The following is a 10,440-nucleotide window of genomic DNA, read 5'->3' as shown; positions in this document are numbered from 1 at the left end:
CGGTGATCGGGGGCCGCTTGTTGACTGGGGCCGGGAGGTGCCTAGCTCGGGCGTGGGTGCGGAGGAGAGGCCGAGGCTTCGAGGCCTACCTGGAAAAACGGGGAAAGGTAGGAAAATTAATGAGATTAGATAAAAGATTTAGAAAGTAATTAACTTTTTTTTAAAACAATATGTGTTTTAAAAGCAACGTTTTTTTTTAAAGACGCAGAAAGCGGGAAAAAGAAAGGAAAAGTTTGGAATCAAGATGGCGGCGACTCACCTTGGTTCAGAACGATAAGGCCCGCCCACACACGCACCGATTGGTCGACCGTCAGGTCACCAAAGCATAGGATTGGTCAATCGTCCCGTCACTCGACCGTAGGAGGGCCCAGCCGCACGCGCCAGCAACCCGGCGTACGATTGGTCGACCTCGAGGTCACTCTGTCGCTAATGAGTGGATAATGAGATGCTAATGAGCGGAATGTTGAACGTTTTTCGGATACCGCGGGCGCGATTTTCGTCCGGCCGAAACGTAAATACGCTTACCAGCGTTTCGGAAAGGTAAGCTTTCTTTCGACGTAACGCACGCGTAGGTATGCTCTATAACTTTCGAGCACATAGCCGGACAGACGCACACGTGAGGACAGACAGAAGGACAGACAGACAGATAGATAGACAGACAGACAGAACGATCCGTTATATATATAGACTAGCTGGAGTGCCCGGCGGTGCCGAGGCTTTTTCAAGGTCATGTTGTTGTTGGAAGAGAGAGAGAGAGCGACTGGGGGAAGAGAGAGAGCGACTGGGGGAAGAGAGAGAGCGACTGGGGGGAAGAGAGAGAGCGACTGGGGGGAAGAGAAAGAGCGACTGGGGGGAAGAGGGGGGGAAGGGAAGGGGAGGGGGGAAGGGGAGAGGGCAGGGGAGGGGGGAAGGGGGGGAAGGGGAGGGTGGGAAGGGGAGGGGGGGAAGAGGAGGGGGAAGGGGAGGGGAGGAAGGGGGGGAGGGGAGGGGAGGGGGGGAAGGGGGAGAGTCCCTGAGCCCCCTGCTCTCCGCCCCCATCACCCGAGCCCCGCCCCCCTGATCTCCCGAGCCCCGCCCCCCCGATCCCCCGAGCCCCGCACCCCCGGATCTCCGGAGCCCCGATCTCCCGAGCTCGCCCCCCCACCCCCCCCGATCTCCCGAGGCTCGCCCCCCCCCCGATCTCCCGCCCCCCCCCGATCTCCCGCCCCCCCCCCAACCAAGCACCGAACTTTGGAGGCCCGATCTCCCGAGCACCGGCCCCCCGCCCTCCCAAGCTGGCTTCAAGTCCGCCGATTGCGGCTGTGAGAGACGGCCGGCGGGCCCGGTTGCCGGGGTAACCCTTCCCGCTCTCCAAGCCCCGCCCGAGATCCGCACTCCCGAGAGCCCCGCCCCCCCCGCCCGAGCCGAGCGGGGAACAGAGAGAGACGCCGCATCTCAGCTGCTCCTGCTGCGCGCTCACCCTGACCCTCGTGGCCCTCGTGGCTGACGCCGTTGCCCCGGGTAACGTGACACGGGGGGTGGGGGGCTGCCCGAGCCGAGTGGAGAACAGAGAGAGACGCCGCGTCTCAGCTGCTCCTGCTGCGCGCGCACCCTGACCCTCGTGGCCCTCGTGGCTGACGCCGTTGCCCCAGGTAACGTGACACCGGGGGGGGTGGTGGTGGTGAGGAGCTTTGCAGAAGCCATGGGACAATTACCTAGCTCGGGCCTGGCTGGGCAAGAAAGGCCCAGGCTTTGAGGCCTAACAAAAACGGGGAAAGGTAGGAAAAAGAATCTTCAGGTTAGAGAAAATATTTACAAATGAATGAAGTTTTTTTAAAAACAATTTAATAAAAGCAATTTTATTTTGCTGGAAATGTATATTTGAAAAGAAAAACGCAGAAAGCAGGAAAAAGAATGGAAGCAAGATGGCGGCTACTCACCTCGGTTCAGAACGATAAGGCCCGCCCACACACGCACCGATTGGTCGACCGTCAGGCCACCAAAGCGTAGGATTGGTCAATCGTCCCGTCACTCGACCACAGGAGGGCCCGGCTGCACGCGCCAGGAACCTGGCGTACGATTGGTCGACCTCGAGGTCACTCTGTCGCTAATGAGCGGATAATGAGATGCTAATGAGTGGAATTTTGAAGGTTTTTCGGATACCGCGGGCGCAATTTTTGTCCGGCCGAAACGTAAATATGCTTACCATCGTTTTGGAACGGTGAGATTTCTTTCGACGTAACGCACGCGTAGGTACGCTCTGTAACTTTCGAGCGCATAGCCGGACAGACGCACACCCGAGGACAGACAGAAGGACAGACAGACAGATCGACTCCTTTATTTATATATATAGATATATATATATATATATATATAAATACAAGTTGTTGTTGTTGTTGTATCATTCTATGATTCTATGATTCCTTGAAATTGGCAACCTCCTCACTTGGCTACGTCATTGGCTGGTACCTAAGATGAAAATGGCGCACATTATGGGTAGGGATTCTCTTTTCAGGTTACAGGAAGCTTTTCCATCCATCTAACTTTGTTAAAGCTTATGTGGTCGTGCTTGATATTGATACTGGTTATCTGAGATTTTTACTTTTATTATTTATTAAAATTCACTTGAATTGTTATTAGTAATGGCCAAATAATTACATGGAATTGTTCAACTAAAGCACTTATAGGATCATAGAATTATAGAATAGTACAGCACTGAAGCAGCCATTTGGCCCAGCGAGTCTGTGCCAGTTCTTTCGAAGAGCAACCCAGTTAGTCCCACTCTCCCACTCTTTCCCCATATCCCTGCAATTTTTTCTCCTTCAAGTATTTATACAATTCCCTTTTGCAGGCTACTATTGAATCTGTATCCACCACAAATACAAGTAACATTTGCGCCACAGAAGTGCCAGGCAATGACTGTCTCCAACTAGCGAGAGTCTAACCACCTCCCTTTGACATTCAACGGCATTATCATTGCTGAAACCCCCACCATCAATATCCTGGGGGTCACCATTGACCAGAAATTTAACTGGATCAGCCACATAAATACTGTGGTTACAAGAGCAGGTCAGAGGCTGGGTATTCTGCAGCAAGTGTCTCATCTCCTGACTCCCCAAAGCCTTTCCACCATCTACAAGGCACAAGTAAGGAGTGTGATGGAATACTCTCCACTTGCCTGGATGAGTGCAGCTCCAACAACACTCAAGAAGCTCGACACCATCCAGGACAAAGCAGCCCGCTTGATTGGCACCCCATCCACCACCTTAAACATTCACTCCCTCCACCACCGGCGCACCGTGGCTGCAGTGTGTACCATCTACAAGATGCACTGCAGCAACTCGCCAAGGCTTCTTCGTCAGCACCTCCCAAACCCGCGACCTCTTGCACCTAGAAGGACAAGGGCAACAGGCGCATGGGAACACCACCACCTCCAAGTTCTCCTCCAAGTCGCACACCATCCTGACTTGGAAATATTTCGGCGTTCCCTCATCGTTGCTGGGTCAAAATCCTGGAACTCCTTCCTTAACAGCACTGTGGGAGTATCTTCAGCACATGGACTGCAGCAGTTTAAGAAGGCGGCTCACCACCACCTCCTCAAAGGCAATAAATGCTGGCATTGCCAGTGATGCCTACATCCCCAGAACGATTTTTAAAAAAACCCTATCAGGCAGTGCATTCCAAATCCTGACCACGCGTTGCGTAAAAAAGTTTTTCTTCATGTTGCCTCTGGTTCTTTTGCCAATCACCTTAAACCTGTGCCCTGTCCTTATCGACCCTTCAGCCATTGGAAACAGTTTCTCTTTATTTACTCTATCTAAACCCTTCATGATTTTAAACACCTCTATCAAATCTCCTCTTACCCTTCTCTGCTCCAAGGAGAACGTCGATTTTTTTTAAAGATTCTCTCCACCAATCTCTCCCAAAAAGAAATATAGTTATACTTTAGGTTTTAAAGCAAATTGTGACCGTAAAAGTGTGGCTTAAAGTTTGGAACTGTATAGTAATAAAGGTTTATTGTGGGATATAAAGTTCCTATCCAAGTTGGAGGAGACAGAATTCGAGTGAAACATATTTTTATAAATAAAACGAAATCATCATCAGGATAAATTGACGACTGAAGCTGGATTTTATGTGTTGGGAGGGAGCAGATTAAAGTGTAAAACGTCTTTGCAGCCAGCGTGGCTTTCACAATAAGGGTGAAATGCTGCCTCAATGTAAAAGCTGAATCCAAGGTAACGGGATCAAGGCGGAGTTATAAAAGTTTAACGAGTGCAGACTGAGGGTCCTGATTGGCGCCGATCAAGAGAAAACGCCAGCTCCAAACTCTCGTCTCTACCTCCTGCAAAGAAAAAGGGAGAGTGAAATGGACCATTGATCAGAGTGAAATTTACAAGCAGCCACACCTGCCATGGCACAAAGCGGCACAGCGGAATAGTCCCAGCCAGGGAGGGGGCTGGGGTGGGTGAAGGGAAGCGATTGCAACAGGGAGACGTTGGTTGAAGGAGTGGATCAAATGTTGGGAAGATGTCGGAGACGAGTTCCATCAGCTCTGGATCGACCGTGGGTTCAGGCAGCCGGATTTTACAGCTGGCTAGCAGGGGAGAATGGAGTGCCCTGGAACAGGCTCTGAAAGGCATGGACAAGGGAGATCGAGACATCGCTCTCACCGACGAAGTGTGTAACTTTTTTCTTCCTACTTGTCATTCATTCTACTTGTTGCTGCAGGCTGACCCGCTTAAGGGCAACCGAGTTTTTTTTCTCTTAATGGTAATGTGGCCAAACTTCTATGTGTGTGTATATATATATTTATATGTATATATGTGTGTGTGTGTAAGGGAGGATGAATGTTAAATCTCTCGAATAGGACAAATCGTATTTCAGTAGTTGGAGTTGGAATGTGTGTGCTCCCGAGAGCAGCTGACTGATAAATCAGACAAAGGTCATACAGCGAGTTCACTAGAAGAGCACTCTATCAAAGAAATGTAAGAAGTCACACAACACCAGGTTATAGTCCAACAGTTTTATTTGAAATCACAAGCTTTCGGAGCGCTGCTCCTTCGTCAGGTGAAGCTTGTGATTTCAAATAAAACTGTTGGACTATAACCTGGTGTTGTGTGACTTCTTACATTTGTCCACCCCAGTCCAACACCGGCATCTCCACACCATGGCTATCAAAGAAAAATCAATTGTTCTGAAAGCATGGCTGCAAGCACCAGGGCAGTATATTTTAATAAGGACTTGATGCTATCTTAAGGTAGCTTGACAATTTTTTTTCGAAATAAACTATTTAAAATAAACCAAGACCCCTTAAGTCACATCAATCATGAGTATTAGTTCAGGGGTGCTTTATGTTGGACTATCATAAACTTCCCATTGTGAATCATAGAATAATATAGCACAGGAGGAGGCCATTCGGTCCGTCCTGCCTGTGCCGGCTCTTTGAAAGAGCTGTCCATTACAACAGTGACTACAGTTCAAAAGTACTTCATTGGCCGTAAAGCGCTTTGAGACGTCCGGTGGTCGTGAAAGGCGCTATATAAATGTAAGTCTGATAAAATCCAATTAGTCCAATTCCCCTGCTCTTTCCCCACAGCCCTGCAATTTTTTTTCCTTTTCAAGTATAAATTTAAGTGCCTTTTGAAAGTTGCTATTGAATCTGCTTCCACCACCCTTTCAGATTCCAGATCATAACAAGTCACGGTGTTAAAAACATTCTCCTCAACTCCCCCCTGGTTCTAGGAAGTATGATCACTGTTGTCATGTAAGGAAACAATACATTAAAAATCTTACATCTGCACATACTCCCTGTCCATTTTCTCCATAAGAAACTTCTATGTCCACATTTATAATGGAAACTGCGTATGTAAACTGGTCACGTTGTAATTACATCCTCCTGCCAGTGGAGGTGCTAAGGTGCCACTACTGGAGCATGTGTGTAAATATGAGAAGTTTACATAGATATTTTCTATTAAAAATGTGAGCATAGGAATTTAAGAACAGAATGTACCACTTTAAAATGGGGACTGAATTATATCTGCACTCCCTGGTCCAGTTATTGCCTGCTCTATAACCCTGCTTGCCTTGAAAATACACTTGGTTTTGACTCCCTATGTGCAATGCCACAGATCAACTAGTAAATAATGATTACAATTTAATGACAGATGAATGGATAAAACATACATCGTTATTAAATTATATTTATGATGATATCAAAGAGATCAGGTTAAATATTTACCAAAGGAAACACATTAATTTCTTAGAGTGTTTGAAAGGAGTCATTTTTATTGAAAGTGCAAGTTGTGGGAAGTTACTAGATGATTTACTGTGTTACAGAAATTCAGCAATGCATAAACTGCTGGTGTCTGTTCATTGTAATCTTTGGGTCGAAATAGACTAATAATAAATTTAGTTTAGCTGAAAGGGGACACTGGTAAACAACTTTTTGACAGTTTAAGCACGTTGAGCCAAATGTGTGAGAGCATTTCCTTCAATCTTCAAGTAATTGACTTGGCTTGTTGAGGGGTAGCTGCATAAGATGAATGAACAGGACACAAATGGAAAACAGTACAGAGGTAGAGGCAGGTGTCTCGAAAGGTTGAGGAAGCCGAGTTCATTCTCATTGGAAAACAGAAGACTGCAGTGAATTAAGGTTTTCATAATTGTGAAGGGTATTGACAAAGTCAATCCAAACAAATTGTTCACATGGATAAAAAGTTCAAAACCATAGACCTAGTTTTAAAATAAAGAAATTAGGATTGCAATTTTGTTTTGATGAAATTTTTTTGCACCTGGTTGCGTTCCTCATTTATTGAAAATAGTCAAGTGCATATAATAGAGTATTTCTCCTTGGGAGCAGATGTATTTTTTCTGGAGTGCACACAGAAATGTATATTGATGCTTATATTGCACTTAACACTACACATACTTTTTGCCTGTCTTTCGGATGAGACGTTAAACCAAGAACTCTGCTCTCTCAGGTGGATGTAAAAGATCCCTTGTCACTATTTTGAAGAAGAACAGACGAGTTATCCCCCTTGTCCTGGCCAATATTTATCCCTCAATCAACATCACTAAAAACAGATTATCTGGTCATTATCTTATTGCTGTTTGTGGGAGCTTGCTGTGCACAGATTGGCTGCCGCGTTTCCTACATTACAACAGTGACTGCATTTCAAAAGTGCTTCATTGGCTGTGAAGTGCTTTGGGACATCCTGAGGTTGTGAAAGGCGCTATATAAATGCAAGTCTTTCTTTATAATGCCTAAAAAAGTCTTTGCGGTTAATTGTTGCCTAAATACGACCATGTTTACACTCCAGTGGGCAGCTATTAAAAGCTTTGTATGTTTAAATGAACCAGGCATACTTGAGCAAAGGCCTTAAAGAAACAGGCCAGAACAACAACTAAACATCATGGCCTGGAGTTTCATTGTCATTTGCACCCAGATATGCCCGTAATCTGGGTGCAAACAAATTACGTGGCTTATAAGATCGTGGAATTTTGGGCGTAAGTGAGTTACACTCCTAACTACAATGCGCCCAAGTCTGCTCGATCTTTTACATCTCAACGAGTCTCTGCCCACGATATTGGCCACACACCCAACTCTCTAATGTGAGTATCCTCTAATTGTGCTTGTTCACTGCGGGGTCTCTCAACATTGCGACCAGATTTTCAGGCGCAACAGGAAATAAAGTCATTTTTCTGGTCTTGTAATTGCAGTTTTTCGAGTGCTTATAAAAAAATGCTTGGGGAGGCCTGCTCTGTATTTTCTGGTTCTTGTATTTTTATGGCATAAGTACAAGTCACGTTAAAAATTGAAAAACTTCCCCGATTGCAGTTTCTTGAACATGCTGTGCCTGATGTGCATGAATGGTGGTTAAATGAGTTGAAACTTAAATTTTAAGACTCAAAGAAGAAATGTACTGGTGTGGGTTTGGTGTTTCCTTGGGCCTCGATTGTTTACGCTGATTTCTGCCTATTTTAAGTTTGGATGTATTCTACTGAGACTGGGAGGATACTTGGGTGTACATAGGAACAGGAGTAGGCCATTCAGCCCCTTGAGGTTGTGCCGCCATTTCATTAGATCATGGATGATCTGTATCTTAATTTATGCGCCTTGGTTCCATATCCCTTAATACCCTTACCTAACAAAAATCTATCCATCTCAGGTTTGAAATTTTCAATTAATCTAGGCTCGATAGCTTTTTGGAGGCGTGAGTTTCAGATTTCCACTACGCCACCGTTTCCCACTTTAGTGCCACATTTCGTGTCCCCTGCCAGGAGTCCCACATCTGCGGCCACAGTCATAGATTGTTGGTAAAAAAAGGAGGGAGGAGGACAGTAGGAGTATGTTTGTGTGTGTGTGTGTGTGTGTGTGTGCTAGGCCGATGTAGCAGAGCCTGGTCTCCAATCGTCTTGGGCCCCCTTGCCATTGGACCAAGACCTTGCTCTGTCAAGCCCGTGTGGTAACTGGTGTGCAACGGCCACCCCACGTTAAAAGAATTCACGCACAGGCATCTTCCACCCTTTAAAATGAAGTTCGGGACCTGGAACGTCAGGACCCACATGGACAACCCCAACAGCGACAGAGACTGTAGGTCGTCCCGCATTGGACTCATCAGTCACCTGAGAACTCATTTTTAGTGTGGAAGCAAGTCATCCTCGGTTCCGAGGGACTGCCTAAGAAGAAGAAGAAGACCCTTTGTGTGAAGAAGTGCTTCCTGACATCACCTCTGAATGGGCTAGCTCTAATTTTAAGGTTATGCCCCCTTATTCTAGACTCCCATTCATCAGAGGAAATAGTTTCTCTCTATTTACCATTTCAAATCCTTTAATTATCTTAAACACCCCAATTAGATCACCTCTCAATCTTCTACATACATGACAATAGAAGACTAGTCTATGGAACCTGTCCTCATAATTTAAAATTTTTTGCCCCGGTATCATTCTGCTGAATCCGTGCTGTACCCCCTCCAAGGCCAATATATCCATCCTGAGGTGTGGTGCCCCAAACTGAATGCAGTACACCAGATGGGGCCTAACCAGAGCTTTATACAACTGCAGCATAACTTCCACCCCTTTGTATTCCAGCCCCCTTTGGGGTAAAGGCCAACATTCCATTAGCCTTTTTAATTATTTTTTGTATCTGTCTACTAGTGTTTAGTGATTTCTGTACTTCTGTACTTGAACCCCTAAATCTGTCTTGCTCCTTCACAGTTTCTAGCTTCTCTCCTTTTAGAAAATACTCTGAGCTATTTTTCTTACATCCAAAGTGAATGACCTCACGCTATTCAAGAAATGAAGGCGAGAGAAAACAGGGAACTACAGGCCAGTTAGCCTGACGTCAGTCATCAGGAAAATGCTGGAATCCATTGTTAAGGAAGTGGTATCAGGGCACTTAGAAAATCATAACATGATTAGGCAGAGTCAACATGGTTTTATGAAAGGGAAATCGTGTTTGACAAATCTATTAGAGTTTTTTGAGGATGTAACTAGCAGGATAGATAAAGGGGAACCAGTGGATGTAGTATATTTGGATTTTCAAAAGGCATTCGACAAGGTGCCATATGAAAGGTTGTTACGCAAGACAAGGGTTCATGGGATTGAGGGTAATATATTAGCATGGATAGAGATTGGTTAACAGACAGAGAACAGAAAGTTCAACAACAACAACAACTTGTATTTATAGAGCGCCTTTAACATAGTAAAATGTTCCAAGGCGCTTCACAGGAGTATTATAAGACAAAAAAATTTGACACCAAGCCAAATAAGGAGAAATTAGGGAAGATGACCAAAAGCTTGGTCAAAGGGGTAGGTTTTAAGGAGTGTTTTAAAGGAGGAAAGAGAGGTAGAGAGGCGGAGAGCTTCAGGGAGGGAACTCCATGCTTAGGGCCAAGGCAACAGAAGGCATGGTGGCCAATGGTTGAGCGATTATAATCAGGGATGCTCAAGAGGGCAGAATTGGAGGAGCGCAGATATCTCAGGGGGTTGTGGGTCTGAAGGGGATTACAGGGATAGGGAGGGGCAAGGCCAGGGAGCAATTTGAAAACAAGGATGAGAATTTTGAAATTGAGGCTTTTCTTAAATAAACGGGTCATTTTCAGCTTGGCAGGCTGTTATTAGTGAGGTGCTGCAAGGGTCAGTGTTGGGCCTCAGCTATTTACACTCTGTATTAATGTCTCAGATGAAGGGGCCGAGTGTAATGTATCCAAGTTTGCTGATGATACAAAGTTAGGTGGGAAAGTAAGCTGTGTGGAGGACACAAAGGGCTGGATTTTGCCAATGGGGAGCTTTTGGAGGCGGGACTCCCACTTGTCGGGTTTCAGTCCCGCCTCCATCAACTCCTGGCCAACCCATGCTATTTTCCCTTGAGTGACCTTGTTAAGCCCGCCCAGCAGGCTTAGCAGGCCAATTAAGGGAAAGCCAGTTACAGAGAACGTCAACGTATGATGTTTCATTTTT

General features: G+C 45.9%; 1 protein-coding gene across 2 annotated transcripts in view; it reads left to right on the top strand.

Moving 5' to 3' along the window:
* The first annotated feature begins 4,140 nt into the window (after positions 1 to 4,140).
* The window catches only part of trpn1 (transient receptor potential cation channel, subfamily N, member 1), a 349,847-nt gene continuing 343,547 nt past the window's right edge, over positions 4,141 to 10,440 (top strand). For both annotated transcript variants that reach the window (XM_085992435.1, XM_085992434.1), the window contains exon 1: positions 4,141 to 4,656. In XM_085992435.1, coding sequence (XP_085848561.1) covers positions 4,507 to 4,656 — 150 coding nt within the window. In that variant the 5' untranslated portion in view covers positions 4,141 to 4,506. The remainder of the gene's footprint in view (positions 4,657 to 10,440) is intronic.

This window comes from Somniosus microcephalus, chromosome 7 (genome assembly GCF_052327205.1).
Source record: "Somniosus microcephalus isolate GS21.2 chromosome 7, FLI_Smic_1.0, whole genome shotgun sequence".
NCBI lineage: Eukaryota > Metazoa > Chordata > Chondrichthyes > Squaliformes > Somniosidae > Somniosus > Somniosus microcephalus.
The sequence above is the reverse complement of the archived record's forward strand: the minus strand, read 5'-3'. Positions and strand labels throughout refer to the sequence as shown.